Source organism: Mirounga leonina, unplaced genomic scaffold (assembly GCF_011800145.1).
Source record: "Mirounga leonina isolate KUSES-001 unplaced genomic scaffold, KU_Mleo_1.0 Mir_94, whole genome shotgun sequence".
In the NCBI taxonomy this organism is placed as follows: Eukaryota; Metazoa; Chordata; class Mammalia; order Carnivora; family Phocidae; genus Mirounga; species Mirounga leonina.
In genome coordinates this window covers 40,223,631-40,249,450 of record NW_023270855.1, presented here as the reverse complement: position 1 = coordinate 40,249,450, position 25,820 = coordinate 40,223,631, and the positions used below count along the sequence as shown (strand labels likewise).

The 25,820-nt window shown below is 57.8% G+C and overlaps 1 protein-coding gene across 2 annotated transcripts in view; it reads right to left on the bottom strand.

Moving 5' to 3' along the window:
- The window catches only part of CACNA2D2 (calcium voltage-gated channel auxiliary subunit alpha2delta 2), a 140,555-nt gene that overhangs the window by 102,883 nt on the left and 11,852 nt on the right, over positions 1–25,820 (bottom strand). For both annotated transcript variants that reach the window (XM_034996624.1, XM_034996625.1), the window contains exon 2: positions 10,921–11,002. In XM_034996624.1, coding sequence (XP_034852515.1) covers positions 10,921–11,002 — 82 coding nt within the window. The remainder of the gene's footprint in view (positions 1–10,920; positions 11,003–25,820) is intronic.

The window sequence follows — 25,820 nt, the reverse complement described above, 5'->3', positions numbered from 1 at the left end:
CTCCGTCAGCACCTGATCAAGAGGCAAGTGGCTGCCACTTGACCCAGCTTCCAGGTCTCCCTGCGAAAAGGCGACAGGCAGCAGCAGGGCCCGGGGTCTGTGGGGCAGTGGGAAAGTGGGGAGCTGGCATCCAGGATGCTCTGGGCCTCAAAGCCAAGCCCGACCAACCCCATTAGCGCCTCAGAGCTGCACTCGGATGGAGGATTCAGAACGGGGGCAGCCACCATCACAGACAGACAGACAGACAGACAGACAGACAGACACACACACGGGGAGACACGGGGGGCGGGGGCGGCGCTGCGGGAGCTGCGGTGCATGGGAGGCTGGCAGAGGGGAGGTGTTCAGCAGGCTTCTGGGGGGGGGGGTATCAGGCCCCGGGCCTGACTGCAGGGCGTATGCAGGAAGCTGGCTGGTGACAAAGCACCTGGCATGGGAAAGGTCTATCCTGGGCCGCAGAAAGCTCTAACTCTGCTCTAAGCCCACAGGCACCCAAATGGTTCGCCGCCTCTCCCTCCCCACGATGCCCAAGACCTGGAAAGGAGGCTCCTGTGCACGCCCCTTCAGTGCCACAGCTCCCTCACCTGTCAAATGGGAACAATGTCTCCGCGGCCGCACCACCCAGCCTTTCCGAGCACTGGACTGAGGACCACGAGGACAGCCTGCACAAGGCCTGTGCTCTCCAGAGAGGGGCCATCCCGGGATGCAGACACACGGGGGGCGAGGACACAGATCCACAGCCGACTGGCACCTTGTCCCCCTGCAGTGGCGACAGAGTCACTCGGGGGGATGTTTACCACGCACGGGAACATGGCGTGTGTGCGTGAATGTGAGCTCCTCACCCACAACTGAGATTTCTCAGCTTCACTAATTAACCAGTTAAGCAGTTCTTGCCTGCTCGGGTGACACAGAGCTCCTGGCATCTGCCTCCTCGCCGTCCCACCCTGCTCTCTGAGTGTGCCCGCTCACACCCCCATGCAGAGCTCAGCCACATACGCGCACGTGCGTGTACACACTTGCCTGGCCACACCCCCCACAAAGCCCCCATGCTCTCCCGAGCACATGCACACGCATTGTTGTGCCCCCACACGGAGCACACATGCAGATTTGCAGGTTCTCTCCCAGGCGCACACACAGTCCCCTTCCCACACTCGGCATCACGCTCCTGTCCTCTCTCTCCCACGGGTGGTCAGCCGTACTCTACTTACACGAGCTTCCGCAGGTCAGAGAGGTGTTTCCCAGTGAGCCAGGGGACCAATAATCACGGGGCGGGGGTGGCCTGCTTGCCTTCTAGGTCTGACTGCGCATGTTCAGGTGGACTCCGGGGAGGCCTGGGCATGACCCTGACTTCTAGTCATGATCTCCCTACCCCATATGATGTCCACCCAAGGCTCCTGGCAGCTCCTGCCTTCTGTGCGTACCCAAAGGGTGCAAAAGCAGAAGGGAGTGGGGAGCGCTGGATACTACTGGCCTCAGGGTAAACCCTGGAGGGCTTCCTGGTGGAGGGGGCTGTGGGCTGGGTTTAAAACTGGGGTGAGGCCTGGAGGGGATGGGGGTGAGTGAGGAGAATGGCAAGTGGACTAGGGAGAGAAGCTGGGATGTCTAGTGGGGACAGGGAGGGCACAGGGATGGCTGGGAGGCCCAAAGGCTCTCCGTTCCCCCTGCGCAGGCCACATACCTTGGCCAGGCCTTCAAGTCCTCTGGGAACAGCCCAGCCTCCCCCGCCCCAGCCTGACATCTGGGTGGCAACACACCTTGCAGCAGGCTCTTCTCTTGGGCCCTTCTTCAAGGCCCCCACACTCTCCATTTCCTCACAAAGAGCAATCGGGGACCCTGGATGTGGGGCCAAGCCTGGCAGATCCCATGCAAGCCTACTGCTCCCAGGGCATCTGGCACTGAAGCTCCAACTTGATGCACTGGATCTGTTTCCCCATGTGGGGCTGGGGGGTTCCCATGGTCCTGTGGGACAGTCAGAGCCCTGGTCTCCCCCTTCTCAGTCCTCGATGCCTGCCACTTTGCCTATCTATGCACTGAACAGTTACTAGCTAAGCACCTATCCCTGGCCAGCCTCAGGGGCACATATATGCAAGTCTGCATGCCACAGGTGTGCATGTATATGTGCCCTCCTTGGGTGTGCAGCCTGCTTCTCCACCCAGACTGTATGACCTCTCAGATGGGGCCCAGCCCCCAACCCCACACCTTCAGGCCAGGATGCTTGAGCCTTGGGGTTTCCCGAGAACCCAAGGATGGACAAGGAGTGGGCTGAGGAGTCTATCCAGGATCCCCCCCAACACACACACACACACACACACACACACACACACACGCAAGTAGCCAGCCAGCTGCCCTGCAGAGCCACCAGGTCCCAGGGCTGGGAGAGAAGTACATGAAAGACAGGAGGTTTGGGGCTCTGCAACCTTCTCCAAACTCTAGATCTTTGCTCACAAGGAGAGGAGAGCCATGCTCAGAGAAGGTGGAGGCAGGCCAGGCTGAGCCTCTGTCTCCTGCCTGGTCATGGTAAATGGTGCTCATGTTGCCCCTGGGGCTGGCTGTGCTTTGTCAGAACCAATTACTTCTCTGCCTCTGCCAAACGCTTGGGGCTCCACAAATTTCAGGCAAGTGTCCCCATGGCTGCCACCGATCCAGCAATGGATGGGGGTGGAGGAGCAGGGAGGAATGCAGATCAGGTTGGCCATACCCGGAGGCCCAGCATGGAAACCCATTCCACCCTCTACCCCCATCCCCCATCTCCCACCCTTGATCATCCAGACCGGCCCCTGGCTCTGGACATGCGGCCCCACTGCTCTCCAGAGACGGATGCAGAGGCCAGCAGGGAGGGGAGCAGACCCTGGCCTCTTCTCAATAATCTGCAAATACTGGGCCCCCATTGGAGCTGACCCCCCCACTGTCCTGCTACCAGGCCAGCCTCTCTGGGGACCCCAGGGGAGAGCCAGGGTGTTCATCAGAATAGTCCTGCTATGTGTGGGGGGAGGAGTGGGGGTGTCTTGCCTTAGGATGTCTTAGGCTCCCAAAATGGAAGGATTGAGGGGCATCCACTTTAGGGAAGGAGTGTGCAGCAAAGCCATGGGTTCTCAACCCAAACTTCCAGAGAGACGCCCTCTGTCTGTCTGGTGAGGCATGACCCTGCCTCTGAGATTGTCTCTTCTTTAAACTGAGGGACCCCACACCTGGCTGGCTCGGTTGGAGGAGCCTGCGACTCTTGATCTTGGGGTTGTAGATTCGAGACCCATGTTGGGTGTAGAGATCACTTAAACAGATAAACTTAAAAAACAAAAATTAAAAAAAATAATAAATGGAGGGACCCCAGTCACAGAACCTTCCAGAGATCCCTGGACTTGCCACCTTCAAGAACCTGTGATCCTCAGCCTTGGCCTCGGCCACACTACTTTCAGATCCACTAACCTCTCCCCAGGGCCAATACCTGGGGCCGGCCCACAGATCGGCGGTGTCCCACCACTTCCACTCTACTGCCAGTCAAGCCCCATGCCCAACCCACCAGGCCTGGAGACAAGCTGCCAGCTGGCTGACTGATTTGAGAAACAGACTCACAGGCCTCTTCTGGAGTATAGGGTCCCTTTCCTTCACCACTGCCCACCTCCTCCCTAGGGGTGCCTCTGCAGCTGGCTCCCTGGGTCTCTGGCTCAAGAAGCCACCCATCCTTCCCTGGTCCATGGGCCCCATTTCTTCAAGCCCTGCCTCTCCCTGTAAGGTTCCCAAAAGATGCCATGGTCGGCCAGTGCTAGAGACTGAATATCTGTGTTGCCCCAAAATTCATATGTTGAAACCTAATCCCAACATGACGGTATTTGGAGGTGGGCTCTATGGGAAGTAATCAGGTCATTAGGGCAGAGCCCCTTCCGAAGGGGATTCGTGTTCTCATTAAGGACCCCAGAGAGATCCTTCCCCCTTCCACCATGTGAGGAAAGCAAGAAGACAGCTATCTATGAACCATGAAGTGGGCCTTTGCCAGACACCAGATCTGTTGACACCTTGATGTTGGACTTCCCAGCCTCCAGAGCCATTAGAAAGAAATTCTGTTGATTATAAGGCACCCAGCCTATGGTATTCTGTTACAGCAGCTGGAACAGACTCAGACAGGAGGGACAGGAAAATGGATCTCCAAATTCCTGGGCTGAGACAAGCAAAGGGGACACCATGGGCATCTGAATTTCCTCAAACTGTGACCAACTCCTGGAAGAGCAAGCAATTGACAGCGGGGATGGGGGGGAGCATAACGGCACCCCCACATTTATAGGGCTCTGTCCATAGCCTTTCCTTGCCCCTGGTCCCTTGAGATCCTCTCATGTTCCATGAAGACAGAGATGCTCAGATCCCCATGTCACGGATGGGGGAAGCAAGACTTAGAGAGGCAGGACAACACGCCCCAGGTCCCCGAGCGTGGGAAGGTCATCCTGCCCACTCCACTCTTTCCACCACCACCCACTGTGGCGTTGCTGCGCATGGCAGAGGTTCCAGGTTCAAGTTCCAGTTCTGCCACTTACTAGCTCTGGGACCTCAAGGCAGGTCTCACCTTAGGAATGCACAACTCTTTTCTCCTGCTCTGAGCCAGTCCCTATCCTCTGGAACTGACCTTGGCCATGGCCCTGCGGTGGTCCCTCTCCAATGCCGGTACCACCAGCCATGGGTCTGCTGATCCCACCCAGAGAGGCCCCTCCCACAGACCTGTCCCCTCCATACCCACAGCCTCCACAGGCACCTGGGGAGCAGCTCTGCACTGAGACTGTGCCCGAACTCCAGAAGCCTCCTGGCAGGGCTCCCTGCACCAGCCTCCCCCTGCAAGACTCCAGAGCAAGGGGCTCTGAATTGGCCATGGACGCAACCACCCACTCGTGCTCCTCTGGGGACCTCCCTGTCACTGCATCCTCCACCTGCTGTGGGGCTGTTCTGACCTAACACCCTCACTAGAGGCCTGGGAGGGGTTAGGGGCTGAGAAGGGCACAGTTACTGGCAAGGTACTGGAGGAGCCCTTGGGGTAGGGGAGGCTCCAGTAGTGAGTGCCCATGGAAGGCATGGCCAACATAAGCCAGGGCCCCTGGGCAAAGTGTCTCGGGGCAGCCCTCCCCCCACACCGACCTCCCCGCACTCCTTCTCTGGTGGGAGGGTGTGTGGAAGGGATGTTGGAGACCCAAGCCAGTCCTCTGGCCCGCAGGCAGGAGCTCCTGCCACTGATGAAATGGCTTTTGAAAAGCTTCAAAAATGGAATTTTCTCCTTTGGCAACAACAGAGTGTGTGTGGGGGGGGATGGGCTGAGCAGGACGCAGTCTCCCGGTCTCCCAGTCTCTTGTCTCCCCACACAGTGCTCAGGAGAGAGCACTGCCAGACCTCATGTGGGGGAGGGGCAGAAGAGGCCACCCCCAGGGCAGCCCTGGGAAAGAAAGAAGTGGGGAGCAGGCTGGGCTGGGGGAACAGAGAAGGGGTCCAGGCAGGCTTCGGCCAGGCTTCCATGCATCTGCCTCTGTGTATCTAATTATGCTCAAGTGGCGGCCTCACCACGTTTCAGACGCCCTCCCAGGAGCCCCTCCTCAGCCCCATGCATCCCCGCTGGGTGCCGAGCAAGAGGACCATATGGAGGGAATAATAAGACAATTAACTTTCCATTAAAGAATAATATATGTGGGTTTTTAGGGAGGCGAGCGGCAGCAATCCTTACCCAGCGGTATATTTCACACCCGCGCCCCCCCACCCCCACCGCAACGCACCCCACATCCTGATCATCTTCACCAGGAGAAAGGAGGGCACTGCTGGGCCTCACTGGGAGGTGGCTGGAGGAGGGGTGGGGGCTTTGGGAGGAGCAAAAGCAGAGCCCCTAGGACAAAGGTTCTGAGGCTTCCAGGAACCTTCGGGAGGGGCTTTGATGGGCCTGGTTAGGGCTCCCTCAGCACCCCTCATCTTACTATGAGCACATCAGCTGGGACAGCTGTGCTGGTCTCCGAGGTGGGCAGGGGGTGGTCCGCCTGGCCAGGGAGCTGCAGGCCTCCCTCTTGGGGTACATGTGAACCACAGTGCTCTGAGAGAAGGACCGACTGTGGGGTCTGGGGGTCACAACGGCTTGAATTCCCCTTTCCTGGCCCTCCAGGGGCTGTTCTGTTCCCTGGCACCTCCCCCTACCCCGGCTTCCTTCCTCCTCTTCTGCCCCAGCCCTTCTAGGGTTCTGAGCTTCCCTGGCACTCTTGGACACTGCTAACCCCACCTGAATGCCCAGATGCCCAGAGAGAACCCACCCCAGATGGGGGCCAACCACAGTCTTGGCCGGCACCCCTAAGCCAGTGTGTGAGTATGCATGAGTTTCAGGAATTAGTGGTACCAGCCAGGGGGGAGGGCTGGAGGGGCAGTGGGAGGCCTGTCTCAAAGGCATGTAGGAAGGGGCCCTGTCGTGGCCAGACTTTGGTCCTTGCCAGGAGCCAGCTCCAGATGTGGCACTCCACAAATATTAATTACACATTCCCAGGGAGCACTAAGTAGATGGGGTACCGGGATGGCCAGGGGCAGACAAGATGGGCTGGGACTGTGCCACCATCACTGGTTCAGAAATGCCACCCTGGCTACCCAGAGCGTGAGGACACATGGATACCATCGGTCTGAATCACCATGCCTGTCCAGAGAAGCACAGAAGTGGGGAGTGGAGGAGGAGATTTGGGGGTAGGGATCTCCGAGTCCTAGGGTCCTGTTCTCTGTAGACACAGCTCAGCAACTGAGGGGAGAGGCTGCCTCAGGGTAGCTCCTCCAGGCAGGCCCCAGGCCTGCACCTCTGGCTTTGGTACTTCTCCCCAACCCCACTACCACATAAGACTGGCCTGTCGGGGCTCCAGGATGGGACTGGCTAGTGGAGACAGTCGCTCAGGACCTTGGTTTTCCCGTTTGTATTTAGGACCACAGGAGTAACGAGCCGCATGCAGCTGGGCTAAGGCCATCATGGAACTGAGGCAGCCAGGGATGTTGACAAGGCTCTAAGCCATTTCTGCCCCAATGAGAAGGCGAGGTAGGAGGGGTTGATGTGGACTGAGAAAGGCGCCCACAGGCCCAGGCTTGGCTTGACACTTTCCAGAGAGACGCCTGTGGACCCCAGACATGGTCATCCTGGATCTCTATTCCCAGCCCAGCTTTGGCCAGGAAGCCTTCCCTCACCCCAGAGAGAGGATCTTCTTCAGAGACCCTCCAAGGAAGGTGTCTCACCCAGGTCAGGAACGCATCTCAGGATGGTACACCTGATGAGCCACTGGTTCTTCCTCACGTCTGACTATAATCTCTCCTGCTTTGCTTCCCCACAAGGTCCCCGGAGTTGTTCCCCTTCTACACTGGACACCCAGTCAGAAGTGAGTAGGTTCCTGGCTGTACCTGTCAGAGTGACCTGGGCTTCAGAGTGGGGAAAACGGCCATCTCCACGTCCTCCCCCATGCACCCCCAGGCACCTGATGAATTATTCATCCTGATCAGCCTCATTATGTAAATGAGCTCAGAGCCCAAGCATATGCTCTCTGCTCTTCCCCCGCCCCACCAAGGATGGGGACAATATGGTGATGATGGGGGAGGGCAGAGAAGGAGCTTGGGAGACATGGATCAGCTTCCAGGGGTTCTGCAGAGGGCAGACTACAGTAGAACCCACACTTCTGTGGCCTCTTCACATCAGGAATAGGCCAGGGCTTGGCGGGGGGACTGGGGTACCTGGGGGGAGCCATGGCTCAGGACTGTCTGGCTAAGCATGGGGGTGGGGATGGCATGTGAAGACCAGGCCACAGCCGGAGCACCCACTATGTGCTGGCCCTGGGCTTAGATGAGGAAATGTGATGGGGTCTTTGCAGACAGCCCCCACACCCCACCTTGGTGTGCTATGGTTCCTAACCTGTAAGTGGGCTCTGGTCTGCACGCAGCCATGCCTCCATGGGGTTGTGGTCGGGAGGAGGAAAGTGCCAAGGCAAGGAAAATGCTCCCATATGCCACTGTCTGCAGTTTCTGGACTCCTGCCACTACCAGCTCTTGGGGCGCCCAGCTCCTGGGAGTGGGGCAGCCTCCAGGACCGGGGTAGGGGCAGAGGGCAGCCATGCAGGGGAGGAAGGCCAAGGGGGCCCAGATGCCAGGACACCCCAACTGCAGGGTGTTTGGGGGGAGCACAGAATCAGCTCAGGGAGACCTAAGGCTGTCAGCTTGGTGGAGCTGGTGCCAGGATCCCCGGGAGCATCTGCAGTTGGGTCAGGGCTCTGCTGTAAGCATCCTCCCAACCCATCATTGCTGGGCAGGGGCTGGCCACACAGGCCCTCTCATATGCATCTGAAGGAGAGCCATGGTGACTTAGTCAGGTCTGGGGTGGCTTGTAGGGGGCGGGGAGGTTGGCTCCCTCCCGCTCCTGTGGGATTGTCCTTTTCCTCTGGAATTCTTTACTTGCTTTCCTGCCGCCCACCTCACCAGAGTGCCAGGTGCCAAGAAGCAGCCCCAGAGCTGTCAGCGGGAAGTAAGAGGCTGAGGAAGCCGGTGAGAAAAAACTGGAGCAGGACAGAGAGCCGCCGGGGAGCTGGCAGCCGTCGGCAGGCAGAGGGATGCCAGGAGGAGCCAGCCGGGAACGCCAGGTCAGCACTTCTCTGACTGTGGCCAGGCTGGCCACCACCGCACCAAGCACAGCCCCTGCTCCAGCCCAGCTCCCCACTTCCCCAGGCTCATCCTGCCCAGCCTTCCAAGAGGTGCCCCTAGAGGAGGAGCAGGCTGGGGACAGGAGTCAGGAGCCCTGGTCCAAGCCCCAGGGCTGCCACAGCCACCTGCATGACTCTGGTTGTGGCTGGCCGGGTGGGGGTGGGGGAAGATGTGCTCACCGAGGAAAGTGTCTGGAATCACTCACCTCCCATCAGAAAGGGAGGGGCCAACAGGTCCTCGGAGTGAAAACTCCAATCAGTGAGGGAAAGTCAAATTTCTAGAAAAGGGGGTGTATCTGTGTCAGCCCATCCACTGTTATTCTCATCACCTCATCCTCCAGCCAGATCTCCCAGACACGCCACAGATCAGATCAGTGAGGATCAGAGAGGGTTGGGGACTCGCCCAGGAGCACACAGTGGGGATGCTGAGCTGGGCTTCCATCTCTGGTTCTCACCAGCCAGGGAGCTCAATGGTTCAGACAGAACCAAATCTCATGTATGAAATGGGTACATTATCTTCTTCCTGGCAAACTTTCAGGGTCTGAGTTGCCCATGACTATAAAATAAACAATGTCCTCAAGCTGGGAATTCAAAGCACGGAACATTCTTGACTGGAGGTGCGTAGTTAACTACTTATGGTACGTCTTATGTTCCAATACAAGACTTGGAAAGGCACACGATGCACATTCCAGGGTACTATCACTTCTTCATTAACCTACACTGCTACACTTGGCAGCACCCACTTAGAACCTAGTCTGTGCCGGGTACAACTCCTGAGCATAAACTGACTTCTGTTCTGGAACAGCTTTTCCTACAGAGCCTTCTCTGGAAAGCTCTGCTGGCCTCTAAGTACGGCTGAGTCATTGAGAGTTCATGGGAAGAGTGGGATGGGGGTTACTGCAATTCAAGCCCAGCAATTAGGGCAGGGAGGTTCAGAGAGACTGGGCCACTAGGGGGAGGATACCCAGCAAGCTGGGGGCTGAGACCTCCAGACCCGGACTCCCGCTCCCCGTCATGCTGCCACCTTGTTAGCCAGCCCTGATCAGCTGCATCTGTGCCGGAGGGACAGCCCCATCCACAGCCAGTGGCGATGTACTCACTGCCAGCCCCGTTTCCTGGGTACCTGCCCCAAGCTAAGCAGGGGGGAAGGACCAAGGCTAAGACCCCATGGTAGCTTCCCCATTCACCTGCTGATCCCAGCCCTGAACAAGAAGGATGTCACGAAGAGGGTCCAGACCTGGCCTCTTGGCTTAACCACCTACAGAAACTCTGTTTACTCTGCTGTTCCCGGACAACCATCGGCAGGAGAGCCCTGTTACTCCCCTGCTCGGTTCTGGTCGGGCGTGCTGGCCCAAGCCTCCAGCAAGAGCTCCTCAAAGCACCCCCAGGTCCCTGGAAGTCCCACCCAAGCACTCCAAGAGCTCAGCTCTCCGAGCCTCTGCATTTCCACATAAAGAGTGACGGCTCAGAGACCTGACAGCGACACATTTTGCAGCCTTCTGGGGGTGACGGATGGCCTGCTCTTCACATCACTATTTCAAACATTAACATAATCTCCGAGGATGAATGTGGTCGCTCGCGCCTAATCAATCACCCCTCCTGCCCTGATCCCTCAACTTGCCAAGCACAGGCTTTCAACCCGTCTCCTGCTACAGCGCCCTGAGCGGCCAGCGCGCTGCGCTCCGCTGTTGTCGGCCTGGCCGCCCCACTCATCGCGTGGACAGTTCCTCAACCTCTGTGCGCAACCGCACCCACTGCACCCTCCAGGGCCTGGCCCCCTGCCTCAGGGGCTACCTCAGACACAGACCTCACCCACGTAAAACCCTGAAACTCTGGGGCGCCCGAGTGGCTCAGTCAGTGAGGCATCCGACACTTGATTTCGGCTCAGGCCATGATCTCGGCGTCGTGGGATTGAGCCCCTCGTCGGGCTCCACACTCAATGCAGAGTCTGCTTGTCCCTCTCCTTCTGCTCCTCCCCCCACTTGCCTTCTCGCTCTCTTTCTCAAATAAATAAATAAATAAAATCTTTTTTTAAGAAAAACTTGAAAGCCCAACACCCTGACATCAGAGCTCACTGGCTAGTGCTCAGTACCAGAAAGAGCAGGCCAAGTCCTGGAGGAGTGGCTGTTTTTCTAGTAATTTCCCCACCTGCCCCATTGGGACCAGCACTGGCCAACCTCACTCCTTATTTCTGAAGCCCTTCTCCCATTCCCACTCAGAAGAGGGTCCCTGAGCAGAAAGCAAAGAGCACCGGGCTTACCTCACGGAGCTGTTGGACACCCCCAAAGATCCGCATCACGCCATCGATCTCTTGCTCCAGGCGCCGGGCCCAGTGCTGCATCCTGTGTGCAGAGAGGAGAGAGGTGTCAGGAGGGCCCCCCTCCCCAGTGCTGGGACAGCCCAGCGCCGAGTGACCTGGGGTGTGACCCGTAGCAGCCACTCCTTCAGAACCCGATCTTCACTGGAGGAGAAACAGAGACTAGGAACCGGAGTAAGCCTGTGATTCCCTTTGAAGCCTAGACCTGGTGGCCCAGGCTCTCCTCACGTACTGTTGCGCAGCCAGGGAGGAGAACAGGCTGTAGTTTAAATGCACCGAGGGAGTCCAGCAGCTCCAAGAAGCCTGCAGGGAGACTATTTTTCACCGTGAAGAGCCAGCCCTTGATGTTGCTGCTCTGAATGTGGGGACTCTGGACACCAGGGAAGAGGGGAACATGAGTGAGCCATGTGGGGGCTGCTGGATCTCAGAGCCTCCTGTCCCCAAGGCTGGGTGAGGCCTGAGGAAGGGGAAGGAACATGAGTCGCTGCCGTCACCACCAAGTCATTGTGTAGCCGGGGGCAGCTTCCTGCCCCCGTGGGCCTCAGCTGAGAAGTGGACGTGGAGATTCTGGTGGAGGCAGCCCTCATCTTTCCAGCACACAGATGTTATCTGAAGCTCATTGCTGCGTGCCCCGCATCAACTGCCCACCCACAGGTCCAGTTCAGACCATTCCGCCCCTTTCCAGGGGCTTTGCAAGCCCCATGAGTCCTTCACCTGAGCCACCAGCCTAAGCAGGTCTCCTTCGCACTGGTGTTTCTCTGAGCTCGTTCTGACCCGTCTGTGTCTGTTTCCTCCTCCAGAAAGTGGGGATAATTTGGGACCACCTCATAGGGTATGAGAAGGACACATGAGAACAGGCAGTCAAAGGTGCTGCACTGGGATACTTGTGAGCCAACAGGAGGGACAGGTGGCCTCAGGACCCAGTATTCCCAGCCCACACCCACGGAACAGGAGTGGCATCGGGGGAGAGGCTCGGTCCACGTTCTAACCTGTGACCCTTCCTTTAGGCAGTGCCAGATCAGGTGAGCAAAACCATACCAGGGAGATGTTCTCCACACTTCCCAAGGTGTTCTCTGCTGTGACCAAGGTCCGCTGCCCTAATGCATCTGAAAAGGTACCTCAACGTCCTCATCCCACCACACAGAGAACAAGGCCATTCCAGGGAGGGCTCATAGGAGAGTTACCACAAAGATTTAAATACACCACGGGTTAAGCACAGCCCACAGGGCAAGGTAGGGGCGGGGTGAAGCCAGCCCCCCAGTCTCTGGAGGAGTACCCTAGAAACCATAGGATCCAGGAGATCACATCTGGCCCTAACATGTGCCTTGGGCCTGCTACGTCTCCCACCTTCCCCAGTGTCACTCAGGGCCAGGACTCTGCTAGCTCCCTGGGTCAGAAGAGCTCGAGCCTCCACCCCAGCCCCCTGCCCCACATCCATCCTCAGGCCTGTGGCTGGGGGGCTGGGCCTGTGCCATTGTGTGTGCCCGGGTCGGTTGGCATGGGAACTTGGAGCAGGAAGCGGGCGGATCACTAATTGCAATTTGCCAAGCTGAATGTCAGGACCGTGATGGAAAAAAAAAATCAACATCAAAAGAAATAGGTATTAGCTTCAGCTTGTTGCTGGCTGAGCCACAGCCTGATGCCCACCTCCAGTCCCCACCACAGGGAAAAAGCTAACCCCAAGCCCAGGAGGAGGCCAGGTTGCAGACCAGGCTACAAAGGGCAATCAGGCCTCCGGTGCTAGCCAGGGGAGGGCAAAGCCCAGCAGAGAGCGGAGAGCCTGCTTGGCCCCTGCTCCTATGTACCAGGTGCTGATCACGTGGCCGTGGCTGTGGGTGGACAGCGGGGCAGGTGGCTGTTTTTGCTCCTGAGACAGAGCCCGGGGGCGGTGGGGGGGAATGTTGAGGTGGGATGTTGTGTCCAGCTAGGTACAAAAATGGTTGAGGTCAAGGAGCTGATCTCCAAAGGGAACCATTAACTCTGCCCTGGGCCTGACCCTGACCTCAGCCACTCACTGGTCCAGGGGACGAATGCCAATCATAATCGTTTCTGGGACTAATGTGCACAAGGGCACCCACGATGTACATGGAGTGGTGCCAGCATGCCACTTGCTCTCTTGCTTCAAGCCTCACAAAGCAGCAAACATTATCATCCCCAATCTACAGATGAGGAAACTGAGGCACAGGGGCTTTAGGTGACCAGCCCACGGTCACCCACCCAGGAAGCAGCAGACATGGAGCCTGATGCATGGATGTGCTAGAGTCAGCAAGAGCCACGCAAGAGTGCACCTCCTCCCAGCTCTGCATTCAGTATTGTCACTCTGCGAACTTGAAATCGGCCATGGTGGGAATATTTATACCACAGAAATCGGCAAATGCTACAAATTGCAGTTCTTTTCCCCCCTGGAGAGTGAACTGTAAACATTTACTAGCACACCACTGATTCGGCCCCAGGCTGTTGACTCTTTTCTAGTGTATCTATAGGTCTCTGGTTCTAGGATTTCACAGATAAGCAAAAGAAAATTAATTGGAAGAACAGACATGGATGCCAAGTTTTTATTTTGCTCAGACAACACATTATTATTATTATAATCACCATCATTTCATCTAAAAAGGCTATTTCAACACTAAAAGAATTTTAGAAGAGCCAAATCTCAGGATAAAGTCCAATTCTTTCCAAGATACACACACTCTTTCCCTCCCTCTCTCCCTCCCTCCCACTGTCTCTCTCTCACACTCACAGACACACACACTCACACACATACATTCACATGCACATACACACGGCCTCCCCACTTCCACCCCCAGGCTGAGCAGCTCCAGACTCTGCTGTAGGTCGCAGAGACCGGTCCGCTCATGACACGGCAGGACACACACATCCTCCTGGGGGCCGGGGTGGGGGGGTGGCTCTAGCCCTTGGTCTGGTGCCCTGGGCGTGATGGACAGACAGACCCCAGGCCCCAGCAGCACCATGCATCAAAACAATGCCAGGGAAAACAAGTTACTCTGATTATTCACCTAAACCAAACCCAATTAGGAAGGCAGTATGTGTCCCAGTGTTAAAAAGAACATGATAGATAAATCATTTCCCTGTCACTGAGATGAGAGTATGTGGGTTCCAGGGTTTGGCTGGCATATCAGTGCTGGCTCCAAGGCGTGACACCATGGGACAAAGGAGGCCGGGAGTCATCTATGCACCCCCACAGCTCCTGTCTGAAGGCTGGAGAAACCACCCACCAAGCCGAGGCTGACCTGGCCAGGCACAGCCGCATTCCCTCTGGCAGAATGGCATGGGGGCTTTGGAAGTATGCGGGACGTATCTGGATCCATGGCCCCACTGGATCAAAGGCAAGCTGACCAAATATGCCTGGGCTCCCATCAGCCCAGGGCCAGGTGCCTGGCTCCACAGTGCCTCCTGAGGGCTGCCCATGGGTCACCCTCCCGACAGCGTAGGCCCACCTGCTGGTTCCCCACATCCCTGTGTTTTTCCATGCTCTTCACCGAGATGACACTGCTTATCTCTGAGTGTCTCTAAGTGCCAAATTAGCAAGACAGGGAGGCGAGAGAGTGTCTGGGAGGAGGCACGTGCAGCCAGGGGCTGCAGCCCTCAGGATGACTGGTGTGGGCAGGAGAGGCCGAGGACAGAGCCCTGTACCTCTGTGTCCTCTATGTGCCTGAACCCAGGGAGGTGCAGGCACTGGGCCCCCATTCCACAAATAAGAAAACGGAGGCCCCTGGCAAGGATGGGTGCAGGGCCACATACTTAGCAGGAAGCCAGATCCATCCTCTTGGCTCCATCAGGTCCCTGACCCCACCCTTCCAGGACAGGGCAGCTTCTGGGAAGCCTCAGGCACCACGAGGTCGAGGTGTGACCACGACCTCGGGGAGTTGAGCTCCCTTCAAATGTCAGTATTCCTGTCTGTAAATAAGGCGAATGACTGGCTGAAAAGCTTCAATGGCCAAATCCACACGGCAACCTCGATGCATATTTACCAGGCACCCCTGGGGGCTACGAGAGCACCCAGTACAGGGCCCCTGTGCTCAGGAGAGCTCCCATGAATGCCTGCACTTGGGGAGAGGGGCACGGAGGGAGGGAGTGTGGCCAGGATTCCTGGAAAGGGTGAGAGAGAGGCAGGGAGTGGGCACAGGGCAGAGGGGCACTAAGCCCGGACCTGGCAGACTGAGGGCAGCCCAGCGGGAAGAAGGCCCAAGGGGCTGCAGGACGCCAGGCCTTGCTCTCCAGGGCAGGCTTCAGAACCAAGAGGAGTATGTGAGAGAAGAGTCACTAAGAGGTAAGGGAGCGAGGCCATCCCCATATGGGGTGAGGAACTGGGGCTGAGGACCCCCTTCAGCGGGCAGAACCACCAAGAGCCCAGCTCGAGCCTGGGGAGGCCCCGGCCAAACTACAGAGCCGCCCTGGGGTCTGGAGCTCTGAGGCCTGCGGTGGGGAGGGGCAGGGTAGGAGGAGGGGGGAGGAGAAGCCCCGGGAAGGGGAGGGGAGGGGAGAGGGAGAGGGAGGGCCTGCGTGCAGATGCCGCAGCACAGATGAGACTGTTGCCAGTTGTTAATTTTATGCCGAAGTTGTTGATCAGAATGTGATTTAATTGTACAGTATAATCCAGGCTTTTGGAATAAATTATGCAGAAAACTCATCTATAATTAAACAAATCAAAAAACCAGAGACAGGTGACACGGCAGGTTTACCCTCAGAGGGCGCGGGTGGGTGTGGGAGGCCGGACCCTGCAGAAGGGCCAGAAGGGAAGGAGGCAGGCTTTGTTCCAGAGCAGGCAGGGGCAGGTCCAGGGAGGCCAAGGCCTAGTAGGGGCCTCAGGACTCCCAACCTCTGCCTCTGTAGGCTTCCTTACCACTATGGAGGCATTCTGCCATCAAAGCCCTGCTGCGGGCTGCCTCCACCAGGCAGCCTGCCTGGATGAACTTGGTTGCCCTGGGGACCTCTGAGCAATCTACTGACCTCCCACTAGCTCAGCAGAGCAGCCATCACAACGGGGCAGGTGGGGGGCGGGGGGCAAGGGTGGAGCTGCAGGTGAAGCGGGAGGGGTGGATGGCAAGACAGGACGAGGCTGGGGCAGGTGAGGGGTGTGGGGGCCACCCGCGGCTCGGGGCATGTGAGCCAAGCCTGGCAGTGATGACAGCCCACAGGTCTCCTGCTTCTCTCGTGACAGGCTGGCCAATTATTCTCCCGGCTCTGGGGGAGGCAATGATTTAAAATAAATTGCTATTCAATTATTCTGATTATATTTCAGCTGGCCTGCCATCTCCCACCTCGGTGTTTTCACAGTCTTCTGAAGGGGAAAGAAGAAAAGATCGGGCGAGAGAAGGGTGGTAAGGGACAGACAGACACAGACCTGAAGAGAGCCCAAGAGAGCTGGGCTAGAGGGCCTGCATCAGGCTGACCCTAGCCCAGGGGAAGATGACTGGTGGGTGGGCCTGGAGAGGGTGTCCGTCCCCCGGCAGCCACCCAAAGCTCAGACAGCAACCGTGGCCCCTGCTGAAGCAGCCCTGGCCGTGGCCGGCCCTCCCTCTGGACCACAGCCACCCTGCGAATGGCAGGAAGCTCAAGGCTGCACCCCGGGACTGTGGCATTTCCAGAGCCACCTCCACCAGGGAGTCCTTCCTGACTGCTTGGGTGGATGTCCCTTTCTACCCAGACTGAGTGCCAGGATCCAGTCCTGGCTCTTCTGAGGCCTTGACCCAGACATGTCCTTCTAGGCCTCAGTTTTCCCATCTGGAAAACGGAGATAAAGCTCACCACTTGTCTACCTCTCAGGACCCAAAGAAGAGGCAGGTGGAAACCACGGCCCCAAGGAAGGGATGTCAGCAGGGCTGACTGTCCCACACACTCATGTGCACAGACCCACAGTCCAGTCTTCCTCAGACCTGCAGCTCACTAAGGGGGGATGGCTGTGCCTCTTCCTTAGACTGAGGCCTCCAGGTGCGGTGCAATCCCTCCGGAAGGGCAGGGTCTCCGTGATCCTTCCCTTGTGCACTCGGGAGAGAAGACGCTTGGGCCTCAGCGTCTTTCGGGGCTCAAAGCCCAGGGTATCGCCCCTGACCCTGATTTGATCACAGCCTCCTGAGGATGGCAGAGGGCAAAAGTCTAGTCAAGGTCATTCGCTCCTGAGAGGCCAATTAGGTCCAGCCACTCCTGGCCAAGGACATGAGAGTGCCTACAAATGTGGAGGCCAGTCAGCACAGGGTGATGGGGAGCATGCTGGCTCAGCCAGTGCAGGGTGGAATGAAGCTCCCCAGCTAGCCACCCATCCCTTCAACAGGTAGACTGAGGCACAAGACTCAAAGGACTGGCCCATCTTCAACTGATTTGTAATTCAGCTAAAGAAACCCCTATAGTGTGAGCAACGTGGTACCTGCCCCCCATGTCATGCCCTCCACCCCCCCATCCCACGTACATAGGGACAAAGGCAGCCCATTTACCACAGGCGATTCTCAGAGACCCTGGGGAGCTGGGGAGGGGCTGATGCTGCCGAAGTTCGAATTAGTCTAAATCCATTGGCCTCGACGATGTGTGTCTTGGGACCCTGCCCAAATACTGCTCCTTAATGAGGTTATTAATTACGGGCTGTCCCTTCCCTATCTTTCCCCGGGAAAAAGCTTTTCCTTCTAGCTGGCTCTCGGCTAGGAGGTGGCAGCGAGACCGTGCCTCCCCCCTCAGACTAACAGTGAACAATCATCTGGCTTTAATTAGGGCGCTGGGTCCAGCCCAGTATTTACTCCTAACAGCTTGATGGGGGGAGGGCAGGAGAGACCTGGAGCCAGAGAGCAGCATGGCCCAGGGCTGGAAGAGCCAGGCAGCCCGCTTGGCCCAGAGAGGGATGGAGGGTGTCCAGACTCACACAGCAAATGGTCACAGACCCCAGCCTCGTTCCCCACAATCAGGGCAGGATTAAGGGTCCACAGGGGCACCAGCAGTCAGGAAGGACCCATAGATGAGGCAAGCCTCAGCCAGGGACGTGCTGGCTGAGGCAGGGGAAAAAGTTTCCCCAGTAGCATGGAGGGTCACCTGAGCCTGACTTCTGTTTCTGCCATGGTTAGCTGTGTGACCTTGGTAACATCCTTTCATCTCTCTGGGCCTCTGGTAACTCGTCTAGAAAGTGAGGTGGTTGTCACACCCACAGCCACGGGGGTTCCTGAGCAGCCCCTCAGCAGGACCCCCCTCACCATGCCTGGTCTGGGGTTTTCCAGCAGTAGGAAGAAGCCCCTAAGGGGGACTGCTCCAGCTTCCACAGGAGCAGCCCTTGCAGTACTGAGTGGTCGGAGAAGTCACCAAGGAGCAGGGGAGGAGTAGGGATCCAGGCCAGAGCTCAGCTTGGAGGGTGGGGAAGGGCCCTGGGGCCATCTCTCCCCCAGCCCCTGTTGTACGAGGCCCTGCTCTGTGGCCCACGTCTAGCGCTGTGCTTGGCTTCTCCAGATCTGTTTCTCTCTCTCTTTGCCCAAGGAGGGGTGGCCTGAGGCCTCCACAGGCCATTTGGGGATTCATTTCCCAAGGGCTCTAACTGGGGTCTTCCTGCCCAGGGCCTGCGCCTGTGAGTCCGGTGTCACAGCGGCGACAGACTCGGACTCTCCCTGCACTGCCTCGGTTCATCCTCACGGCAGCCTAACCCTCATCCCCACTCCTCAGAGGGGAAGACTGAGGCACAGAGCAATTGAGTGATGTGGCCAAGGTCACACAGCTAATGAATGCCCATCAGGATGACACACACCTCTCCTCAAGTCTCAAACGCCCAGGTGCTGGCGAGCCATGGCCACTTGGACGTCTAACAGGCCTTTCAAACTGAATGGATCCAAAACTGAGACCCTGACCTCCCTCTGGAGCCTCACTCTCCCTTCTCTCCCTCACCGGCCACCTCCCCTGGCTCAACTGATGGCAGTTCCCTCTGTTTAGGCCCAAAGCCTCAGGGTGACCTGGAACCTGCTTTCTCTCTTTCGGCAAGTCCTGTCGGCTCCACCTGCTGCCCACTGCCTACCACCTCCCTGGCCCACAGCCTGCCTGGGGCCGCCACCATGCAGTCGCTGGCTTCTGCTCTCACATGCATGCGCAGCCAGTGTCCTGTTGGAACTGTGTCCTTCCTCTGCAGCTCCAGGCCACCACAGGAAGGGCAAAGTCCGTCCAGTGGCCACACTCCCGATGGCATCCTTGCCCTTGCTCCTCAGGCCACACTGGCCTCCTCACTGGGGCTTGAATACACTCCTGTACTCTGTGCACAGGCCTTCGCACATGCTGTTCCCTCTGCCTGGACTGCTCTTTCCTCAGAAGTCCAGGAGGCCCCTCTCTTACTGCCTCAGGTCTCTGTACACACCTCACCTGCTTGGTGAAATCAGCTTCCCCACCCCACTTTAAGCTGGCCCCCCCAGCAGCGACCGATCCCCACATGCCCCCTGGGGTTACTGTTTTAGCTAGCATTCCACCAGACCTCCTCTCTTTTGTCTACTGTCCGCTTCTGCCCTGGGCCAGGAGCCTCGTGAGAGGACCCTCCTGCTCTTCGGCCTGGAAGAACAGGCCATTTGCTGAGTGGCGGTGCCTCCCCAGAGTCGGAGTGACCTCCCCACCATCCTGCCCTAGCTGGTGTGTGGCCCGCGAGGAGGAGGCAGGTAGGCTGGGCAGCAGAAGCCTGCAGAGGGGCTGGAAGTGCAGAGGCTGCCCCAGGGCTGGCCCAGGAGGCCCTCCCTTTCCCTGGCTCCTCTCCGTATGAATTATTAAAGCTCATTTATGATGGGCCTGCGCAGGCCCGTGGCTTCTGTGCATAATTCATGGCTCTCCCAGAAGGGCTGGGTGCTGGGGCAGACAGTTTTTCCAGGAAGCAAGAAGAAAGTTCGGAGAAGGAGTATCCCAGACCTGGGCTGTCTTCCGCCTATCTCTGTCTCCCTGTCCCATCTGGGGGCAGCCCAGCACCTCCACCCACCCCCACCCCATGGTGCCTTCTCCCGCACACTTGGATTCTGGTTCCTGGGGCCTGAGTCCATGGGCTTTGTGCAGGCTCACCCACTCCTGTCTCTGTGCCTCAGTTTCCCATCTGTGGACAGATGGAGCTGTGGTTTTCAAACTGTAGTGACAGCAGGATCATCCGCGTTGGCTCCCCTGGGGGGGGCGAGCATCATGGGTCTCCAAAAGGTACCAACACCCAGATGTCATTATTTGCGAATTTCCCAGCAGTCTAGAGCTGGGATGAAGCAATGAGCAAGAGGAATTCGTGAACCAGCTGAGGCCTCCCCAGAGCAAAGCAAAGGGTCCAGGCCAAGGACACAGGGTATCTGCCAGCCACTCTGCCCAGGATCCACCGTCTGCTCCCCAGGCCAGGAGCCACCTGCCCTAGTTAGTGGCACAGATCATGGCCATTTTTGGGTATGCAGCACCTGCTTCTCGCCCCAGCATATTCCCTAGGGAGTCAGGCACAATGGGAAGGTAACCCCTACCCAGGCCCATGTAGCAAATGGGTAAACTGAGGTTTAGCAAAGCTGACTCTTAGGAGGTGGACATATTGATGCAGCGCTCCCCCCACCGCTCCCCCCCCCCACCGTGCCCAGCCCTGTTCTGTGATGGGTGGAATCAGCCCAAGCCTGGTCTCGGGAGGTGCACAGCAGGGTTGAGGCACCTGTAGAGGTCACCAGGTGAGTCAGGGAGGAACCCAGGAGCTCCAGCCGCCTATTTCTGCCCCACAGCAGGAGCTGAAGCCTGACTAGAGGTGGCAATAGAGGCTCTGTCTGTGTGTCACCAACTACTCCAGTCAGATTCTGTGATTCACACGTCCCCATCTCCCCTCCTGCACATCCTCCCCACCCCCAGCATGAGTCAAATCCTCGCTGAGCCACAAATAGCTGTCCTCTGTGTGCAACTTCAACATGGCCTCCTGCCTTGAGGAGAACAGACCCCCCCCCCCACCAACTCGGGGTCCTCAGTTCCTCCTCAGGGCAGAGATCCCCCTGTGGAAGCTGGCGGGCCCCTGGAGGGCACCTAGGTACAGAGAAGAGGTGGAGCAAAGACCAGAACTCAACCTATCAGGGCCAGCTTTGTTCTCTGGCCTTGACTCACCTCTACTGAGTGACCTCTACCAGGAAGTCTTCTGGGATTTCCCCCACCCCCTCTCAAACCCGTAGTCCTTACTTTACCTTATGGACCCTTGCCTTTATGTTGGGACTATAGCCTCGTCCCATCATCAAGCTCCCTGCAGAACTTAGCTTGCAGTCTGGCAAAAAAGAGTCTTCTGGAAGTGCCTAGGGATAGATTTATCCAAGTATCCTCCCCTCACCAGACTGCCACCTGCCCTGTTCACCCACCTTAGCAGTGGGAGAGAGGCTGCAGGGCAGGGCTGGGAAAGGGCCTCTAACTTCCGCAGGTGGCATAGCCCCAAGGAAAGGACCAATGATGTGGAGTGCCTACTGTATGCTGGGTACTCTGTGTGCAAATTCCCACTGACGTCACACAGCACCCTTGGCTAGGTGGGGACCAATCCAGGCCCGTCTCATGGATGAAGACTCTGAAGCTCAGGGGGTGAAGCAACACACCCAAGGCCACACAGCCAGTCCGTGCTGAGCCAGAATTTGAACCCAGCAAAGTATGACTCCGGAACCCAGGCCCCGTCTTGTAGGGCCTCCCTAATCCCAAGGTGAATGCCAATGGCCAGGATTTAAAGTAGGAAATAGGGTGCAGATAAGGGCCGCCCTTCACTTATGACCTTTTCCAGCTTTGAGAAGGGGCCCACCCTTACATCCGGGCCCCTACCGCCTCCCGAAGCAAGCCAAAGCTGGCTGTAATTGGGAAGTTCTTCCTTGTACCCTACCAGAGCTCTGCTACCGCAGGCACGTTGTCTCAGCAGTGAGGAGCCCAAGCCCCCTCCAATCCCACCTTAGGGAGCCTGGACTAAGACTGGGGGTGGGGTATGCCCACTTCCTCTGGGATTTGCTTCTCACTAGTGCCTGACTTCTCGAAGCCTCGAAGCTGCATGTAAATCAAATGTGAGTGCTCAACCCGCCTTGACATGCTTTGGGCTGGTTAGTCTCAGGTGCTCTGTGGTGAATCCTTTAGCAATGCAAATCCCCTCTGCGGGCTGTGCTGTGCGGGATCCATGGCTGCAGCAAGGAGGGGGAGTCAGGGGTCACCTCAGCGGCCGCACCTCCTTCTGAGGAGCCCCAGGGAGGTGGCCGGGCCAAGAGGAGCCACTCTGCCTGGTGAGCCTGAGCTGTCCTTGGGGCTGGCCTGAGGAGAGGCAAACCCAGCAGGGCTTATCACTGACAAAATAACTCTGCAGGTGTTTCCCACCTTCTGCAAATTCTCTGCTAGCTTGCTCACTCTCCATTCATTCATTCATTCATTCATTCATTCATTCATTCATTCATTCATTCATATGGTTACTGGGCCAGGCTGCAGGCTGGGCACCCGGAAGGGATACAGTGGTGGTCAGGGCAGATGCGGGCCTGCCCTCAGGAGTATGGAATTCAGGCAGAACAGACGTGTGATCTGCTTCAGACCCGATGAGTGGAGGAAGAGGAGTCTAGTGAGCCTTGAGGGGTGGCATGCAGGCTAAGGGGACTGACCCAGCCTCAGGGGCTAGCCAGGTGAAGGAGCGCTGCAGAGCTGGTGGGCAGTCCAGACGGAGGGTGCAGCACGTGCAAGGCCCAGCAGCAAGGTGAGCCCTGTCCAAAGTGATGTCCTGTGAACACACAGACTGACCATGGGCACCAAAGCAGGCTGCTCTCCCACACAGAGTCTGGCAGAGCCCACCAACCTCAAATACATGGGGAGCACCTCCACGTGCCGAAGTGGGGAGGGTGGTGGGCTCCTGATGGCAGGGAGACAAGGAGAGCGGGCCCTTGTATCCCCCTTGCACTGACCTGTGGGGCACCCCTGCCAGGGTATCTGCCCTATGTTTACCAGCCCAGTTCATAGGCACCCAAGGCCAGTCTGTGAGAAAGGGGGGGGCTGCCTCTCCCCATTTCTCAGATGAGAAAAGCAGGGATCAGAGTGGCTGCCCGTCAACTTTGTAAATTTTGTTTAACACAAAGGTTACCTACTACTTGCCCTGCTGGGAGAGGTACTGAATGCTCGGCCCCCACCCTCTGTGAGCTCTCCATCTGGGAAAAGTAGGACCTGGGCTGCATGGGTGTGGAAGCACCCAGGGAAGGTGGGCCCTCCGGGCAGGGGAGAAAGGGAGACAGATTGGTGGCAAAGTGCTCAGACTCCCAGGAACAAATTCCATTTACTCATTCACTCCGGACTAACCGCTAACTGGTGCCCATTACAACCAGGCCCTAGTGCAGAGCCTCCTGCCCTGGGCATCCCAACACTGCCCCTTACTTTGTAACTTGTGACCTGGACCACCCCCCCCCCCCAAGTCCCCTGGCCGGGGGCAGCAAAGAGCCCTGAGCCTCAGCCCCTTGTACATTAGAGGTTGGGGATAGTATGACTGTCTGCACGGGCTAGATGGGGGCTCCAGCAGTAAGACCCTCCTGCTGCCACTCCAGCCAGGGATGCCCACAAGTGCAAAGCGCTCACAATTTTCCTGATATTTTTGACACAGATATTGTCACTAAAACACCCTCTCTTGTGACCAGGCACATAGCAGGTGCTCAAAAAGTGTTGGCTAAAAGACCGGATGCTCCATCCTCACAACTCCAAAGTACAGGAAATATGGTCCCATTTTAAAGATTAGGAAACTGAGGCAGAAAATGACTCAAACAAGGCCATATACGGGGCTCTCTTTACGACCCACAGCTCCCCCCCGCCGCCCCTGCCTCAATCCCCATCACCTGGACCGGGCTTCCTAGCAGGCAGCAGGCAGGTGCAGCAAGGCCAGCAGAGCCCATGGCTCTAGGTCCTTCTGGAAGCCCCATGGAGTCCTCACCCTCCTCCATGTTCGAGTAATGGCCTCCATACGCCACCAATCTGGAAATCACCTGTGAAATTTATTTCCCCCGGCGCGGGCTCAGGAACCATGTAAATCATCCCGCTTAACGGCCTCTGGGATTGTTCCCTGCCCCCCCACCCCCAGCTGCTCTGCGCCAGGGAACTCGGGGCCGCAGGGCCCCGGTCATGAGCTGAGCAGAGCCTAAACTGTCCTGGGTGCTAGGAGGCACTGTTGGCGGGGGGGGTTGGGGGGAGAGCAGGAACAGGTCGGCAGGGCAGGGATGGAGCCTGCCTGGAGCTTAGGACACTGGGGCTGGATCCGAATGGGCAAGCCCCGCCCCTCCCCCACCCCTGCCCCTTGTCCTTGTCCCCCCATCAGTGGCCTTCTCTCAGAGGAAAGTGGGTCCGAGTGCTTTCCCCGGGCCTCCACAGCCTTGACTGGGGGAGGCCCAAGACCATGGGAATGGCAGGGACCCTGAAAAGGCTGGTCAGAACTCCACCTGGAAAATGAGCCCTGCCCCACCTTCCCCATCACTCCCAGAGGCAGTGTCTCTTCACCCCTTGGATGCTGCCTAGAGCACCAGGCATAGTTATTATTTATTCAACCTTGCTTCCATTTCTTCTTCACTGTCGGTCTCCCCCACAGACGGTGAGCTCCCAGAGTGCAGGCCCAGCACACAGCTAAGCCAACTTGGGTGGGAAGGGGCGGTCACGACCCAGGAGGTGGGTCCTGAGACATGGGCAGGCTGTGGCGTGGTCAGCAGGGTGGATGAGGCAAGAGCAAGTCTCAACACAGAGGCGCAGTCAGGAAGGAGTGGGCAGCCAGCTGAGGAGGCCTGGTGTTCTCCCTGAGACAGGCCACAGACTCTGGCCGCTGGCCACGTGCACAGGCATCTGGGAAGAGCTGGCTTCCACAGGGACCCCAATCAGGAGACTCCCCAGAACTGGAATGTCAGCCCCCACCCCCCAGTGCCTGGACGCCTCAGTCCCCCTTGCTGGGCGGGGGCAAAGGGGGGGGTGGGTCCTGTGTTTACTTTCCTATTTCCATGCTTCTCTATCTTGGCTCACCTGGGTGGCTCTGGAAGATATCAATCCCTAGGCCCTGCCCCACCTAATAACATAGTCTCATGGGTTCCTGGACCCCACGTCCCCCTCTCCCCTAAGGGCAGACCTTGGAGTCAGCACCTGGGCTGGGGCAATTCCTTGTGAAAGCCACAGGAGGGTGTGTGGGATGGCCTTGGCTTTATGGCACCAGCAAAGCCAGGCCCATCTGGGGGCCCTGTCCCAGACCCTGTAAAAGTTATTCCAGCTTCCAAAGACACAACCAGCTTGGCCTTCAGACACCTGTGTAGACTCTGTTCAGTGAACGTTTACTAAGTACTTGGTATGTGCGAGCTTGGAGCTCCAGCCAAGGACAGGTGGCCCCTGCCACTGCCTCTCCCAGGCACACAGCCTTGAGGGGTAGGCAGCAAGGTCTATAGCGAGACAAGAATGAGGGAGCCTTTGGGCAGCCTATGAGGCCCCTGACCCACGTGGACAAGTCAGGGGAGGCTTCAGGGAACAGTGACTCCCAGTCAATCACTAAGGGGCAGACAGGTCAGCTGGACCACAGGCAGGTGATGCTTGGAGTTGGCAAGGCCCTTTGCAGCCCATCCAACTGCTCCCTGGCTTATTCCATGCTCAGTGCATAGTAGGTGCTTGTTCAGCCCCCGTGGAAGACAATGGCTGCTGTCCTTGTAGGTACTCAGTCCTGAGGGCAGAGATCCCCTCCTGGGCCCACTCCTGTGCCCATCAGAAGCAGCCCCCTTGTCTATGGTCTCCATAGCGCCAGCTTACAGGGTAGGACAGAGATGAGAGCTACACAGAAGGGGTAGCAGGAGAGCATCGTCCTCAGCTGAAGAAGGATCCATCAATCTGGAGGGTCCCGGGAGTAATGAGGATACTGAGGCTCAGAGGAGGAGGGCAGG